The sequence below is a fragment of the Camelus ferus genome, chromosome 7 (assembly GCF_009834535.1).
Source record: "Camelus ferus isolate YT-003-E chromosome 7, BCGSAC_Cfer_1.0, whole genome shotgun sequence".
NCBI classification, from domain to species: Eukaryota; Metazoa; Chordata; class Mammalia; order Artiodactyla; family Camelidae; genus Camelus; species Camelus ferus.
In genome coordinates, this window is record NC_045702.1 from 32,594,378 (window position 1) to 32,612,931 (window position 18,554).

The following is an 18,554-nucleotide window of genomic DNA, read 5'->3' on the forward strand; positions in this document are numbered from 1 at the left end:
GTTATATTCCTAGTATTTTTCTTCCGTAATAACAAAGGGGGGGAAGGAAACTCACACATACACATAATCGCCGTGACATTACCAATCTATGGGTCAGCCGTACTTGCAAGAAAGAGAAAGAAAAGCTGTTGCTCAGTAGGGTGAAATGCAAGGCATAGTTGTTTAAAATTTGTGTAAGCCTGATTCTTTAGTCATATTCGTTAAGGGAGAATGGAAGTAAATCATTTTGCAGTTGTCCTCTGAACTTAGCTTCTCCCTACTTAACGTGTATCTGCGTGCACTGGAGAACAGAAGATGACTAACAAAGACAGGGCTGCTCTAACCTGCTTTCCCTTCTCCACTGACAAGATTCTTCCTGACTGCGCTTTTTCCTTTTTTAAAAAATTTCTTTTCTTTCTTTCTCCTTCCTCCCTCCCCTCCTCCACCCCCCTCCCCCCGCAAGCTACCAGCTAACCTGCAAATGCAAAAGTCTGCTGGAGAAATCATTAAAGAAGAAATCGAAAAGAAGCTTCCAATGCTTTGGACCACCCTAAAAGAGCATGGAAGAAAATGTTTGGGGAAAGCGAGCGTTCCAGGAAGCTGAGGAGGGGGAGGGCACCCGGGCAAGGTGGCTTCTCCGTGCGCTGCCCTAAGAGAAAAGAATGGGCCTGAGGTCCTGGACGAGGCTTTCCAAACCCCCACTTTCAATGCAGGGAGAGAAAAGTTCAGAAGCAGCCACAAGAGGACAAAAGCCCAATTTTGCCAGTTCAACAGGACAGGATATTCAATAAACCCAGCCATCTCTGGAAACGGGTCGGTGCTCCTGTTGGCTCCACACAGGCTGAAGTAGCCCCTGCCGCCGCCCTCGCCACCGCCGCCGCCGCCGCCGCGGCCCCTGCGTTACTGGGGGAGACGGTGCCGCTGCGACAGGGGAGGACGCGGCTGGAGCTCAAGGAGGCTCCAGCGCGCAGGCGCCGCCGAGCCCTGCCTGAATGCTCAGTCAAGGCACTAAGGCAAAAAAAAAATCAGCAATTTATAGAAAGAAGAAGCTATAGTCTGTCGGGATATCCAACACCAACAGGTAGGAGGATATACTCTCTGCTAAGTTTGGGGGGGAGGGGGCGCACAGTGTTGGTGAAACTGCAGGTTCACCGGGAGAGAACGCTCCTTGAGCTTTTTTTTTTTTTTTTGACAATAAACTGCATAATGGAAGTACATTCAGACAATGCATCTTCAGTAGGGCTTATTGAGAGCTCCATTTCTGGAAAGCGTTGCAAGACTGAGGAATATCAGACTGCGAATCACCGGGAACAGTTCCCTTGCAGCAGAGAAGCAATCTCTCTCCCCATCTTCGCGTATGTAATGCATGTCTCTCTCCCCCTCCCCCTCCTCCACCCCCCATTATAAATCCAGGGGTGGCGGATTTCAGGTTTCGTAATGTTGCATGATGCGATCGGTATTTACCAGGGGATGTACCGGTGGGGAAATTAAAATCATCGAACGCAGTTTTGCCTGGGCTTCCATCAGCATATTGTCGGCAAGTAAGAAGTGGCAAAGGAAACATGCTTCGTGGGAATAACAGAGGAAGCCTATTTCCCTGGTGGGGCTTCCAGGCACCTAGGAGACAACGTGCATTTTGTTTTAAAATGAAGCCACTTGTGATTTTGCAACAAAGATTATCAATGTAAATGGGAAAAGCTTAATTGCCCAAGAAATACAGGTTCATGTTAAATTCATTTGAATCCAGGCAGCCAAGGTTTACAAATGGAAGTGCATTATTCCTCTGGGTGTTTCCCTGACCAATATTTACATTAACCATATTTAATAATCATGTGGGCTTAAAAGAGAAAGGATCTGCCAAAAATGGGGGTGGGGGGGTGGGGAGGGAAAAGACAAAAGATTAAATCACATCAAATCCTGGAACAAGTTCCTATTAATTTCGAAGTCTAATGTTGAAATTATGCTTTAAGATGAATCAACAAATATTCCTCTTATATTATGCAGCATGAATAGGGGCATCTGAATTAAAGACATATATTTTGCAAGGGTTCTTCAGATCCATATCAGCAGAGAAGCTGCCAGGAAAACACTGACAGATACTAACAGACCTCACATATATGTGGGTAGTCTCCCCTCTGTCTCCTATTAGCAGTCTTGTAGATTACATTGCAACACTAGTGCATAATTCTTGGACTGGCATATTTTACAACTGGGGAACATTTATTCCTTCTCTCCTAAAGGTACCCAATCAAATGTATGTTCTTTTGAATAGGGACATTTTAAAATTCATCTAGCTCAGAAAAACAAGCCAATTCTCCGAAATCTCAAGCAATACTAAAGCAAATAATATTATTCAAAATTAAAACTTTATTTGCTTCCTCATAAATGAACAGCTTTATGTTAGCACTGCCTGACATCATTGCTTGTTAACTTAAGAACTGATAGCTCTTTTTTTTCCCCCCAGATATTCTGATGGCAAATCAAATGGAAGAAAAGAGGAAGCATGACTGCAGATCGGATCTGTTCTCTTTGTGGATTACATTTTCAGTAAAATGTATGGATCTATCTTTTCCTTGTTCTTATATCTAGATCATGAGACTTGACTGAGGCTGTTTCTTTATCCTCCATCCATCTATGGCGAACTATAGCCATGCAGCTGACAACATTTTGCAAAATCTCTCTCCTCTAACAGCCTTTCTGAAACTGACTTCCTTGGGTTTCATAATAGGAGTCAGCGTGGTGGGCAACCTTCTGATCTCCATTTTGCTAGTGAAAGATAAGACCTTGCATAGAGCACCTTACTACTTCCTGTTGGATCTTTGCTGTTCAGATATCCTCAGATCTGCAATTTGTTTCCCATTTGTATTCAACTCTGTCAAAAATGGCTCTACCTGGACTTATGGGACTCTGACTTGCAAAGTGATTGCCTTTCTGGGGGTTTTGTCCTGTTTCCACACTGCTTTCATGCTCTTCTGCATCAGTGTCACCAGGTACTTAGCTATCGCCCATCATCGCTTCTATACAAAGAGGCTGACCTTTTGGACGTGTCTGGCTGTGATCTGCATGGTGTGGACTCTGTCTGTGGCCATGGCGTTCCCCCCAGTTTTAGATGTGGGCACTTACTCGTTCATTAGGGAAGAAGATCAATGTACCTTCCAACACCGCTCCTTCAGGGCTAATGATTCCTTAGGATTTATGCTGCTCCTTGCTCTCATTCTCTTAGCCACACAGCTTGTCTACCTCAAGCTGATATTTTTTGTCCACGACCGAAGGAAAATGAAGCCAGTCCAGTTTGTAGCAGCAGTCAGCCAAAACTGGACCTTTCATGGCCCCGGAGCCAGTGGCCAGGCAGCCGCCAACTGGCTAGCAGGATTTGGAAGGGGTCCCACACCACCCACCTTGCTGGGCATCAGGCAAAATGCAAACACCACGGGCAGAAGAAGGCTATTGGTCTTAGACGAGTTCAAAATGGAGAAAAGAATCAGCAGAATGTTCTATATAATGACTTTTCTCTTCCTAACCTTGTGGGGCCCCTACCTGGTGGCCTGTTACTGGAGAGTTTTTGCAAGAGGGCCTGTAGTACCAGGGGGATTTCTAACAGCCGCTGTCTGGATGAGTTTTGCCCAAGCAGGAATCAATCCTTTTGTCTGCATTTTCTCCAACAGGGAGCTGAGGCGCTGTTTCAGCACAACCCTTCTTTACTGCAGAAAATCCAGGTTACCAAGGGAACCTTACTGTGTTATATGAAGGAGCATCTGTAAATCTTTAGCCTTGTGAAACACTAACCTTCTCTGCTAAGCAATTGTGGCCTGTAGCCATTTCTTGAGAAGAAAATCAAGAATGGGATCAGCAGTTATAAGGATTTGGGCAACATTCTGCAGTCTTTGCAATAGTTCACCTATAATCCTATTTCAAATCTCAGAGTGATCCTGCTGACTGCCGGCGAAGGTTTGTTATTAAGAAAGGACTGAACCACTGCCCTAAGTTCTTTATGTGGTTGAAAACTAGATAATGAAAGTAGCAGGTGCTAAGTATCAGTGCTAAATGCTGTGTATATCACTACTTACGAAAAAACATAAAAAAAAAAAGATTAGCATTGGACATCTTAATAAATTAAGTTGACATGAGGTAAATGTGTTGATAAAAACTAATTTTAGAAGTTTGAAGACTTTAAAACATTTCATACTATTATTGTTTTGCAAGGACTAAAATATTTGGAGACTTAAAGTACTGTAATTCACTAAAGACATGCCATGAATTATTGGATTATCACACTTTTGAAAAATCGCCTTGTAAGTTTTGGGGAGCATTCCAAAGCAGTATATTGGTTCCAATTAGAGTTTACTTTTTTGTATTAATACATTGCTATTTCTAAATACCACTTTCCTTACCTATTAGTGAACTTGCTAGCATCAAACTGTATTATGTGATTTTTGTTGATTTGGTATAAAGTTTTTCCAATTCATCTATATTTTATGATTACTAGATATTGGTCTGGGAGGCAACATTAATGGTACCAACCGGTCACAATTGAGCACTTCTAATAATGCAGAATAAACACATGTTGCCTTAAAGGGTTATCTAGTATCATTCATCTTATTTAGCATTGGAGCAAGTTGGAGTCAAGGGAAATTGAATCAGTAACTGGTCATGGTCACGCATCTGGAAGTGCATGGACGATCATTTAATACTCTTTTTCTTTTTTCCTCACATGGTTTAAAAATTAAGGTGCACATCACTGGGATAATGAGATTTTCTTCTGAGGTGTGCTACCCATTCTAGTGTGTTCTAAGAAGCAGGCAGTTGATGTGTGTTTATATTTTAAGTCAGCTGTCAAGGGGAGACCACAGCCTTAGTATGACATCCTGCACAATTTGTGAAGCATTTATTCTACTGAAGGCACAGTCTTGTTTATACTTTCTGCACATTCAGTGTATTGGTTGTTTAAATTATTTCAGTTTTAACTTGTGAAAGCTTATAATATGATTTCTGGTATTTTAGAAATACATTAGAGTCTGTGAGTCTCATTCTTTAAGATACAGATGTGTGAATTTCAATATAAAGTTGCATTTGCCAAAATTTACTCGTGTAGCCTGTTACTTTTCTTGGAATAAATTTTACATTTTTGGCATTTAATTGTTTTTTTTTTTTTTTAACCTGGGAGACAAGCACAAACTAGGAAGATTAGCTTTACTATGGTTTTGTTTTTCTATTTATTTTTATAGCTGCTATATTCTGGAACTGGAAATGCGTGAATGATAGAGAACATAAAGCTGATAAACTGACAAACAGTATTATCTGCAAAAGCATTATTTGGTAGCTTATCATACTTATTCCTCTATTTATTCTTACAAGCCAGTAATATTTAGAGATGTATACCTGCTTAGTTAGTTGGTTCAGAAGTTTAACATAAATATCACATTTTAGTTTGGGGCACAGTAGAAATTTTGGATTCTAAATATATATATTGTAAAAAGGAATGGTTTACATTTATGTTATAACAAAACCAGAAAAGTTGTTATTGTTTTTGTTTGCTAGGTTTTTTTGGTTTTGGGGTTTTTTTGTTTTGTTTTTGTTTTTGTTTTTGTTTTTGTTTTTGTTTTTTGGTATTTGAAAATAAAATTAGGAATCTAGTGGCATAGAATTCTTTATTGCTACAGTGCTTCTGTAAGGAAAGTATCAATATAAATATAAGCAAGGAAAAATGAATCACTGAAACGTCTCAATGATATATGCAACTGTTCAGTTTTGCTCACATAAGGACAGCTCAAGCTGTGATTTAGTGTGGACTCTGTTTGAACTCATTTTTACTTTATACTGAAGTTGACTGGATCTGAGACAAAGTTTAATGTACAACAGTGAGTTGAATCTAGCAATAAAGGCCCCTTGTTTTGGTGCTAAAATCACTACCTAAAATACAATAAAGGAAATGTTATCAAAAGATATTCTAATAACATCATGTTTCTAGCTGAAAAAAATTTTCCGTAGAGACATAATTACCACAATTGTATTTATAAAGAACTTTGCTTAGAGGTTCAAATATCACTAGCAATCAGTAGAAAATTTGGCAATGATCCTGAGGCCAGAGAACCAGGTTTTATCAACACTAGCCTCCATTATACAGACAAAAATCTAAGGCATGGATTAAGAGTAGGAGATTAAGGAGTTAAGAGCAACATCTAAGTGAGATTGCCTGATTCCACTGTGTGATTTGGAATAACACATTCCAACAGCCTTGGTAAGTGATTAGGCCCAATGAAAAGTGAATAATGCTGAACTGTGGTGACTTTCATTTAAGCTTCCTCTTGACTAACTTGACATTTCAGGTCAAGGGGCAAGCAATGGGTGAGATACATCCCCAGTTAATCAATGCCATTTGTAAGTCAGTGGCTAATGGTAGTAATCATATAAAATAAAAGTCTGCTTCAGTTTCTTAATGACCAAATCACATGATTTATTTTGGCACCCATTCCAATATTCAATATTTAAAAACAGTAGGTAACTAATTCACTCTGAAAGTGTTACTAATCTTCAACCCGTAAAAATATATTCCCACTGAGGAGTCTAACTTCCCTGTGAGAAAACTCCATTATCAATAATAATGTGTCCCTCTTGGACTAATTATATCTGAACTAAACAGGCTTTAAATTGTTTTCCTTAATAGTGGTAGTATGTTTGCATGGATGTGTCTATACTATCTCATCTGGTTCCTTCTGCGGATAGTGGATTTATTTGTGAGATGCCTGTCTGGAACTAGGTTTTCAGTCTGTGACTGTGGAATCCTATGCAGATATTAACTGAGGCAGAAGGAGGTGAGTAACTTGCTCAGTTTCACACAGAGGCTCCATTTAAATAATACAAAATTAACCATAGTAATTAGATTTAAAAATTATTTGCAGGACAACATACTGACTGATTTATCTTCTTCAAATGTTAGCTGGTTGGATTTCAGTACCGGCATTTTTCATAAAGGTTAACTGATTTATCTTTGTTAACACATGGATATGGCCCTTTATCCATTTGCCTCTATGTCCATGAATGCTAACTGAATTGCTTATTCATTTATTCATTCCCAACAAATACGTGCTGGGCACTGGACTTGGTGCTGAGAGCACAGTGAAAAACAAGAAAAAACAGAATTAAATATGTAGTAGCAACAAGTTACAAGTGTTACAATAGTAAATATTTCTAAGATGGACATGGTATTAATGGCCATAAATAGACTGTTCTCCATTTTCCCTATCTTTCCTCAGTATTCCCTGGGATCTTTTATATATCATACTTCTTCAGTTCAGAGGGAATTCCCCCATTCTGCTCACCTTTTATTTAGATGAATCATCAGCTTGTGTTTAAAGCCCTGAGCTCTCATGTTGTTAGTGCTATATACAAAATAACAGCAAAACTTGACCGTTAAAGTCCCCCAATGTCCTGACTGTCCACTTGCACATGAGAGACATTTCAATTCCTTCAAGAGACAAGGGGTGTCCTTTCTTCCAGACTCATACCTTCCTGCAAATTAGCATGAGAATGCCTGAGCAAAGTGCAATTAAAGGAAGGCAATAAGATGCCAGTTCCCAGGGGGCCTCCCATGGTACCCAAGTAAAAACGAGAATACCCTGTGAAACAGGGTGCATCTTTTTTATTATGAAATCATGCCACTCCTTCAAAGTTTTTATTACGCTTAATGAAGATGTGACAAAACTCCCTAACTAACTCCAACATCAATTGTAAACTTTGTTTAGCCTCCAAAATTTGCTTCTATTGCAAGTACAAAGAAATGTATTTATAATCATAGAGATAATATCCTTTTCAGCTAAGGCAGGTAATAGTGAGTTGTGTTGCAACAGGCATTACTGTAGGACAGTTGCAAACAGACACCAAAACTCTTCACTTTTGTGTTTTCACCATTAGATAGATTTACTTTGTTCCATTCTTTACTCCACATGTACTGTAGACTGTATTGTTATTAAACTAAAGCAAAGCAAAACAAAACAAAAATCTCAGCTTATATTAAATACATGTTAAGAAGAAAATAAAGAAGATAAGATGATAAATAGTAATGTTTCAAATACTGGCTAAACACATTAACCAAAGTAGATTGTTACCAGAATTATGGGTTATTTATGATTCTAAAATCTTGAGTTTGTCTTTCTATGCAAAAATGCATTACTTTCACGTCTGTTAATATTCTCTGATGAATGTTTTGAACGGAAATTGCAAGGTCTCCTAACTGTTGCTGACATTATTGTTTTTCTCAATTCTAGGCATGTGAATATTCTGTGACTTTCCTAATTCTCCCAGAAACTTTCTTTTTTACACCATATTAAAATGATAGGATTCCTCAATTTTGAGGCACAAGTTCATAATTAGTCTACATAGTGGTTAAAATGAAGGTAGCATTTGGAAATGACTGGATTATTTTTTGCCATCTGTCAAAACAGTCAAATAATTTTGCCATCAGTCAATACAGGGCTATTGACAACTGGGGCATTGAAGGAAAGGTCATTTTGGCTAACTTATTTTGCCTTTTACTGCACTGTAACAGGCTCTAAAACTTCTATTTAAACCAGGAGGCTTTAACTTTATAAAAGGATTATATAAATAAGACCTTGTGTTTAAAATAGAGAAGGAGTTTTTATATCACCTCCTTTTGCCAAGGGGATGATGTCCATCAGCTGCTCAAACCCTTTAGATTAAAAGGCTTTTAAAGCCAGTTTTCCTCCCAGTAGATTAAGCAGTTAATACAAGGGCTGGAGCCCTGAAAGGCCCTGGAGGAAAGTAAAAAGAGTGTGTTTCCCACTGAGTGATTGTGGAAAAAGGTCTCAGAGGAGTCAGAGATGGTTTGGGGTTTGGAATTACTCACACCTGACATTCATAGCACCTCCCTCCCTGAGCCCTTCTGGTGCCACAGGACATCATCCTCCTCAGAAAGACATAGGTTCTCAAGCTTAGCTTAGAGGCAGAAAATAGTTCTTTTTTTTCTCTGCGTGTTTAGAAATTTATAGATTCTTGACATATATGTTAAAATGGACACTGTAATGCATGTCCTAGATTATGGGGTTTTGAATAGACAATAAAATAACTTTTAACTTATATAGATACTCAAGATCATGGAGTGAGGAAGTAAGTCATTTACTGTATCATGGGGAAAAGTTATTATAATACTAAAAGAAACTTTAAAACCAAATTGATAATTAAGCTTCAGCTAGCTAAAGTTAATTAGTTGTTTCTTTTCATAGCTTTAAGAAAGCAAAAAAAAATCAAATTAGATGAAAGAGGAATTTGTTCTTTTCTCCTCCATCTGAAAAGATGTTGAACTGAGAGAGTTCATTTTCTCCAGGGGGAAAAAAAGGAGTTCTTAAAATCATTTTTAGTAAGCATTTTTACCTAGATATAATTCAGTACAACAATCATTCATCAGGATGAGCGTATAGCCTGGTGGTAGACTGCATGCTTAGCATGCATGTGGTCTTGGGTTCAATCCTCAGTACGTCCATTAAAAAAATTTTTTTAAGGAGTTTTAAAAAAAAAGCAATCATTTATTGTGTGCCTACTGTATATATGATCTTGGGCAACCTTTGTATGACTCCTCAATAAAAAAGAACAACAGAAAATACGTCCTGGGGATATTGAGAGGATTCAATCCTCTCCCTGTGAAGCCCTTAGAAGAGTCTGGCATCTTAAATAAATTTTACTTTTACTGGTTCTCTCATAGTTCACCATCTAGCAGCAGAGACACGAACAAATTATGAGACAATGCGATAAGTGCTGTAAGGGAGACATGTGAGGTAAGTGTAAAAGAAACAGACAAGGAATTAACTCTGTGAAAATGGGAGAAGTAAGGTGAGATAGAAAAGGTGGCAGCTGAACTCAGTCTTGAAGGATAATTTTAATTTCATCTGCTTGACAAAGTTAGGAAAGGCATTTCAGAGAAAGGAAATAATAAAATGAGCAAACTGTAGAGAGACTGAAAGCTCATGGTGTACTCAACATAAAGATCCACTACAAATCAGAGAAGTTTAGTGTGGTACAGCTGGGGCTTCTGTGCCTGGAAGGGAAGGACCAACATGGCACAGTGGTTACAGTGCACAAGACTTGGAAGTCCTTATTCTAGCCCTAACTTGCTTTATGACCTTGAAAAACTTCATTCAACTCTTTGAGTCTCAGTTTGCTCATCTGTAAACGGAGAAGTAAACAGTAGCAACCACTATTTTTGAGGACTTACTTGGAAGGTTAAATGAGATAATAACTAAGTACTTACTATGAGCAAAAGACTGTCCTTATATGGGTAAGCTCACAATACTACTTATTGTGATTATAGTATTATTGTGATATATATATATATATATATATATATATATATATATATATATATATATCTCCATACTCTGCAAATAAAGAAACTGAAGCACAGAGATGTAACTGGCACAAGGTAATTATAGGCAAAAGATGGTTGTAAAACACTCAGCACAGCACCCAGCCCAGAATGAGCATTCAGTAAGTATTGGCTACTGTGGCTGCTGTTACTTTTGCTGTTGTTCATTTTGATAAAATAACTAAAGAAGGTTAGAGACCAATGGGAGCTAAATTGACTGAGCAGAACAGAGCCCCAGCCTTCAGACTTCGGCTCCACCTTGCTGTTCTCCGTTTTTTCCCACTGAAGGAAGCAGAGAACAGTAGTCAGCTACCTAGCGGCCCTCTCCACTTTCACACAGGATCATATTGCAACAGAAATAGGAGAATCCACCTGATCTCTCACAGGACTGTTTAGAAGGACATTACTCAAATGTCATCACTCAAATTTTAAAGGTGGGCTACACAACTCATACCACATGGAGAGTTTTACCTAGATCTGGCTCATATTCTTCAATCCTAAATCAGTTCTGTCACATTTTATGTTAAGTGGAGATTTTAAAGGGATGATTACCGTAGGCTGGGTAAAACCTTTTCCCAGAGTCTGTTGTCTCATCTCTCTTTAAAGTCCACCTTTCAGGATCATCATTCCCAGCCACATCCCAGCTACTTAATGCTTATTTCCCTACTTTGACATCTCTGCAGAGTATTCTGTAACTCTAGCATTTGTAACTATACATTGTAAAGGGATGATTAATGGGGAATATAGTGGCAGAATTACCCCATGAATTCTGCTTACTTGGCATTCATGTATCCATATGGTCCTCACACTTTTCTAACTATTGACTCATTTGAACCCCCCTTACATTCATCCTAATTCAGCTCCATTCTTTTCATTTGACTTTCTACTTAACCAGTAATTGTACCGAGGTGATTCCATCTTCTAAAGTGACAGCCACTGCCATACTGCCACTGCAGTCTGGTGATGTTTGTGGTCTCAGTAAATACAGTTCTATTTAATCATCCTGTGCCATGTGGAAAAGGGTGCCAGCTTGGGTGTCAGGCACTGAGCTGCTGACCAGCTATTGGCCGTGGTCAATTCACTTGACCTCTAATTTTCCTCAATTGTACAATAAAGGGGTTGATCTCTAAAATTCTTCCAGTGTAGACAAATCTATATTTTGTCCAACTGGGTCACCTGTGTCCCCAGGACATTAATGACATGGTTATTTCTAACAAACATAGCTTCCCACAGCTGATACTTGTCCACTAAGAGCCATGTCTTATATACAATATTCCAACTAACTAGCTTCCTACCTAAGCAGGTGTAGGCCTAAGCTGATCCCAGATTTTTTGTGACAACACTAGAGAATATAACTAGACATTCAACACTAGAGAATGCCACTCAGTTCCTTGATGTACATTAAAATACTCTTTCACTGGGCTTCTGCTATATTCATGTGCTAACTTCATAATAGCACTTTTAATTTTAATCACACAGACTTGATGTTCTGCTTTCATTTCAAATGACCAAATTATGGATATTTGTGCCCTGTTATTCCTTTTCATGTTCTATTCTGAATTATAAATAATTCATGTATTTCTTTTAGAGGGCACTACATTTGTTTCATGTTCCTGCTTCAAATATATGAGACTTAAAATTTAGGAAGATATTTTAGTACTTCCACAGTTTGTGATTACAGAGTGATTCATTTTTGAACAGATACTTAATAAGCACCTACTGTATACAAAGAGTTGTGTGCTTTAAAACTCTCTTAATTGAATCTCAGTATTGGCTGAGGCTTTAGTCTTAAAGACTTGTAAAGTGAGCACAAAACTAGTTTTCTTTTTGTATTTGTTTTTGCTATGCTTTACATGCATGAAAACATTGACTTTTAAATTCAACCCAGTAAAAAAGTATTTCCCTGTTATTTTTAATCACACCCTAGGCCTGGCTTAGTTTTAAATGGCTATAATTAACGGTGCATTTTTAATTTACAATTTCTGATTTACAGCAACAAAATGATTTAGCTGTCATAAAACACTCATTTTTATATATTTTGGCTTGTTGACTTTTAAGAATAAACTAGTAAAAGATCTTATTCTTATCATGGTAGTAACTTTTAAGCTACTAATAAAGAATTTGGTAAGTAGCATGGGAAAATATTCATGCATGCTAGAATTCATAAGTCAAAGGAGACAAATATCCCCATTTTTACATGGTCCTGATACATCCACCTTGCACTGGGAATCCTGTACAATGACTGCATCAATGCTTTTAGATATGATGCCACTCGGTTCCGTGATGCAGAAAGAACCTGTGTTCTCTGTAGTGCTATTATTTGTTATGCCTGAAGGTCTTGAGCATTTTCTGCAGTGCAAGAGCTCCAGTGCTTTTTTGTATTTTCATCATGGGCATGAAAAACTGACATTTTTAGGAAGGAAAAATAGCAAGAGAGAGAAAGATATTTTCTACTATATTGAGTTTTGCTGAGGAATATTTGCTCTGTGTTATAATTTTAAGACCAACTTAAATTGTATGTACATAATAAAATAGACCCTCATAAATATTCCACCAAGAACTATTCTATTTTTCAACCAACTAAACTATACTTACATCGATAATCATGAACAATTATAGAGTGTTCATTATAATGAACAGGGGGAAATATAAAGGAAATTTCAGACTCAAGTTCCTCCTTAAATGTTTCCCTATGGCAGAAGACAGAAAAACATAGTTTAGTATATTTCATTAGTAGCAGAAACCAAGATGTAGCAGGACACATGTACATAATTGCCAAAAAGAAGCCACGTAAGAAATGAGAGAGAATGGTAAGGTAGTTCTAGTGATGTGAACCAATGACATGAAGGAAAAAAAATCTACAGTCTTCATCAGTAGGAGAGTTTGAAAAGTTTGAAAATATAGGAAAAAAGGGTGGGGCTTATACTTTAAATAGTTTAGAACTGACCTTATTTTAAAGAGCCTTCAGTGTCTCTCTATTGTGTACATAAGATCAAATTTAAACCCCATTATAAGACATTTTATGATACAGTATTGTTCTCATTTATCCATCTTCATCTCTCATTCTTTTCTATTTTCCATTCCTTATCAAAACCATATAAACATACACACACACATAAACACACCCCACCCCTAACATACAGGCACACACTTCTCTTTCTCTCTCAGGCTATCAACACAATCCAAAGGCTCACTAAAGTTCCATCTTCGATCACTTTACCCATGTTAATTTCTCAGTTCTCCACAGGACTAGGTTATATGTGATCCGTGTTTAACATGAGATTGTGTTGTTCTCTGATTGCTTCAAATTTCTCTAATAAGATTGTAAGCTCATGGGTCTTGTCATCTATCTATTTTCCACCACCACAAAGAATCCTAGTTTACGACTAGGTGATAAGTAAATGCTTCAAAAGTAGAAATATTATTTGCATATAAGGACTGAAAGCAATAATATTAATTACAGAAAATTTTAAATTAGAAATCTTTTTGCCTTGTCCCAGTTGAGATATTGACTCAAATATTATTTCCAGAACAGGCAGAGAAAGAGAGGGAATCTGTAATCAAAATCTGGATAATCTTACCCTCTCCTTTGTAAATGAATATGCTGCTGATCTTTTAATGGCAAACGAACTCTAAAGTTTTCTTTAGTGGTGATGAATTTTGAACTGTTTGCACTTTCTCACTTGGCTTCCTTGTGATCAGTTTCAGACAAATGACCTACATAATCAGAAAGGCTATGTGACATTTTATTTATAACAGCTCTGTAATTTTAACATAAACCTGCTAAGCAATATTGAAGCTATATGTTCAGATTTTTAAAGACTTTTATATTGGAACATTCTTCACATTAGACAATATTCAGAGGTGGGCACACTGTATTAATTAAGGATATCTCTTAATCTATTCTTCAATGAGGACTTTAATACATCAGTTATCATGACTTCAAAAACATCATCATTTAGAAATCAATTAAGCTGTAGTGAAATTTAAAATAAGGCACATGAATGCATTTTACATCACTAAGAACAAGATCAAGAATAAGAGTCAGGCTTATCAAGTATAAATATATACTGTTTTAACATCAGTACATTTTCCCCAATAATTAAAATAAATTGTAAAATGTATTCTAGAGTAACCCAGTTTTTATCAGATGATTTAAATGCAGTGACTGAAAAATTTCTTTGAAAGACCATTAAGAATATGATCTGATAATTTTATATTCCATTTTTTATGTGCTAAGAATATTAACCTTTGAGTAGCAACTGAATTTTTAATGTATATTTAAGTACACTTTAGAATAATTTCATTTCACTTCAAATATAATGTAGGCTGTTAACAACAACATAAATGCTGTTGAATTTGGTGTATGAGGGCAGTTACTATTTTATTAAATTATTGTTATGATCTTTTAAATCAAAATAAATACGGGCAATTTGGAGTCAGTTGGATATAGGAGTAAGAGAGCTTTGAAATCTCATTAGTTTGTTAGAGAAATGAACACTCTGGATATTAATCAGTGATAAATAAAACTGGGTAGTTGGATTTTTTATTTTACAGTTACTTAAAAGAAAAAGAAAAAAATGGGCATATGTCTATCTAAACCCATTCCTAAAGCTAATACCTTTTTAAAAAACAAAAAGCTAAAAACTCCAGTTCAGAGTTTCCCCTAAAAATTAAATAATTGTAAGAATCAGGGCCAAATAATTACAAGCCTTTATTTTATTAGCCCAGAAAAACTGAAAGTAATGACTTTCTCTATTCAGCTAACTGATCTTGGCTTATGGTTTATTTCTGAAGGAGGTATCATAAAGCAGATTGTTTACTGATTGTAAATCAGTTTTCAAGAGAATTCACTAATTCACTCATTCAACAAATATTTATTCACCACCTACTGTCTTTCACTGTATTCAATGCAATGACACAATAGTGAATAAAACACAGATACAATAGCTACTTCATATAGAACTGTTTTTATAAATATGGAACAACTACTACACATATTTTGTTAATCTGGAGAGCTGACTATCTCAACTCCAAAAAGAATTTTACCACTTAAAAAATATCGCCGTAACTAATGTTCTCACCCTCACTTTAAAATTTTAATGATTAAAGTAAACAAAATCATTTCATTGATTTATACCTGAAACAGCTTGTCTCCCAAATCAGGAAAGAAAATACTCCATCCTACCAAAAAGGATTGAATTCTGGGCACCTTAACTTTAGGAAAAGATCAATTATATCATAAAACTGCGTTTCACAAACAGGAGGCATTGCTGGGGGAATGAAATTATTAGCTTCTAAGCTTATAGTGGTTCCCAACAGGTTGGTGTATAGTTTTGTGCAGTGATTCAGTAAAGTCATCTTACTGGCCAGCACCTCAGGCTTCCTGGTAAAGTCAAGTTTTAGCTATATAGCAAGAGTGTTAGCAGGAAGGAAATGAGTTAGTGTTGATTTGATTAACATTGGTTTTTAAATTGCAAGGAAAAATGCCAAAAAATGAAGGACAGTGCAGATTTCTTTTTTAGCTTAGAAATATCTGCCCTGAAGTCACCTTTTCCACAAACACAGACAGTGCTGGACAAGCCTAGGAAAGGAACAGGCTTGAGTGGATTTGCAGAAAATACTATTCTGGTAAACAGTATGTACCTGGGAGAACTGATACTGGACTAGTGGCACTGGTAGCTTCGGTCCTATTTGATAGTCAAGTAGGTTTTAATTTTTGAAACATTAACAAGCCAGTACTGAAGTAGGAGTAAGATGAGGGAGAAACGGAAACCTTTGGAAAGCAAAAGAAACTCACAATCACCTGCTGTTTCTCTAGGGCCAGCTCTACTTCTCCACTCCACAATTCACCTGCCATCCTTTCATAAAAAGGCTAAAGGCTAATACCAGCCTGACTCCATCCTGTCAATGTCAAACACATCAGCAATAATAGGAAATGCTTTTAGCATCAAGAGATTCAAATGAATGTTTTGAGCGACCACAACAGATACAAACATCTCCCTACTGAATTTACTTTTTAAAAAATTGTATGCTTCTATTTTGCACAAATTTTTATTCCTTTCACTTTGAATTTTTATACTATTTCAAAACTTTCAGTGAGCACTGAATTTGCTTCAAAAGAAGGCAAATGAAAAATGCAATTTCCTGTTTCTCTTTCCTCATCACCATTGTACAGACTTGAAATTGCTAGATGCTTCCTCTTTGTAAAGGATATACCACAAAATTAAGATTTTCAAGGTTATTGTGGTATAAGAGATTTGAATAAATCTGTGTATGAATGGATGTCCACTGAAGAGCAAATCAGGGGTCACAAAACCAAGGCTGCCCACCCCATGGTGCCCTCAGGATCCCAATGACTCAGCCTTGTGAACCAACCAAAGTAATACAAAACACAAAACACAAAACAAGGGTCATGATTCCTGCTGATGAAATAAATGGCATCGTGGGATGAATAATACAAACAGCTGTTTTAAGTCTATGGAAATAAAAAGGCATTTCTAAGGTATAAATGTCACAACAGGGATGAGTTAATGGGAAAATGGAGTCTGAAAGGCTCTGAAGAGGACAGACCTAATCGTGTCTAAGTTTATGAGTCTGATGAATATTTCTAGGCAATAATATCAGAACAGATTGAATTCTTATTATAGCACATGACATTGTTCAGTGAAATAAAAGGAATTACAAATCACTAGATAGAGTGAAATTTCAGAGGAGCGGGAAATATTTTGTTGGCTATCCTGAAAGCCTTCTCTGAAAGAAATATATGTCTTCTAGTTTCTATATATTGTCAATTAACAGCAAGTCACTGGTTTATTTATTAGCATAGAACAAAAAAACTCAAAGGGAAAAAATATTAGCTAACCTCTTCACAGGTATTATGTAGTCAAAAATGTGTGGGTATTATTCGTATTTTTTAATTTTAAATTGATTATGCTGGCGTATTTTAGAAATAACCAGAATATGTCTTTCTAAGTATCAGAAAATGACAAAAAGTGTAGTTCAAACTAAGAGTCAAAGGACCTGAATTCTAATTCAATGCTGTTGATAACCTACTGAGTAACTCAGCCAGTGTCATCAATCTTGGGGACCTCAGTTTCATCACTCTTAAAACAACTCTGAGACAAACTCTTTCTGCCTTGACAGTTTCTCCCACAATTTAAACTACTTTTTTATTCTAGTAAGACTATCATGATAAAATTTTAATTCATATGCACTGCATTATTTCTGTCAAATGGACTAAAGAATAATGGATTCAAATAATAACAATAAACCCTACTTTCATAAATAGCACCCAAACTGTCTAAAAGAAATTAGAGATCCTGAATGTGTTTAAAGACTCTGCCCTACACACATACAGCCCTCAGTGTGTGGAAAGGAACATTAAACAATTATATATTCTGAAAGTTATATTAGCTATGGAATGACTGAGGAGAAAATATTTTTGATGTTAGGAAGAATGTTAATATGTCATTTTGATACTTTGAAGGAGACAAGCAGAGAATGACTGAAATAACACTCAGATGGATGAGACATGAGACACAACCAGATTCAGATCCTATGGGTATGTGGGAAGGAGAAGTCAGTTACTATTTTATTTATGATTCTAAAAAACAAATAGTGGCAGAAACGAACAGTGCACAACGAAAGCTCAAGAGAACTTGGATAACTTTGAAATAATTGCAGCTTTGAAGATACTTGTAGCTTGAAATCAACCAAAAAGGTATGTTATTGGTGAAGTCAGAGATAGCAGAACTATTGCAGGTAAGGAAACTTGTAATAGGATGACTGCTGGTAAAGACTACCCTTACAGAGTAGATGACCATCCACAGTGTTTAGTTTGAGGAGCCATAATATTCATTCCCCCAAATTAATTTGTTTCCACTTACTTGGCCTGAAATTCCTGCCCTGCAAGAGGAGTATCCTCCAGAAGGACACTGTTAAGTTATACGTGTGACACTGGAGATATAAGGATGTCCTGTATCCCATCCCAACCTCTCCCAAACTTCCAAGATTTCTTGTTGTATCAATCACACCACTCTACTCCTGGAACTTGACCTCTCCCTTTATGTTAGCTCTTTATAGTCAGCCAAATACATTCATGACTCTCTTGACTCTAATAAAGGGGGAAATCTTTCTCAATTCTATATCCCTCCACTTACCAAGCCTTTCAACTTTTTTCAATCAAATATCATCTTCT

General features: G+C 36.8%; 1 protein-coding gene across 4 annotated transcripts; it reads left to right on the top strand.

Moving 5' to 3' along the window:
- Window positions 1-913: 913 nt before the first annotated feature.
- GPR85 (G protein-coupled receptor 85) lies at window positions 914-6,130 on the top strand. 4 transcript variants are annotated; one of them, XM_006184678.2, is made up of 3 exons: window positions 914-1,060; window positions 1,217-1,334; window positions 2,444-6,130. In XM_006184678.2, the coding sequence occupies exon 3, from the start codon at window positions 2,614-2,616 to the stop codon at window positions 3,724-3,726; it is 1,113 nt and encodes a 370-aa protein (XP_006184740.1). In that variant the 5' UTR covers window positions 914-1,060; window positions 1,217-1,334; window positions 2,444-2,613; the 3' UTR covers window positions 3,727-6,130. The 4 variants fall into 4 exon arrangements, with proteins under 4 accessions (XP_006184740.1, XP_032339550.1, XP_014414723.1 ...); XM_032483659.1 differs by having other exon boundaries at window positions 1,220-1,334; XM_014559237.2 differs by lacking the exon at window positions 1,217-1,334.
- Window positions 6,131-18,554: the final 12,424 nt, after the last annotated feature.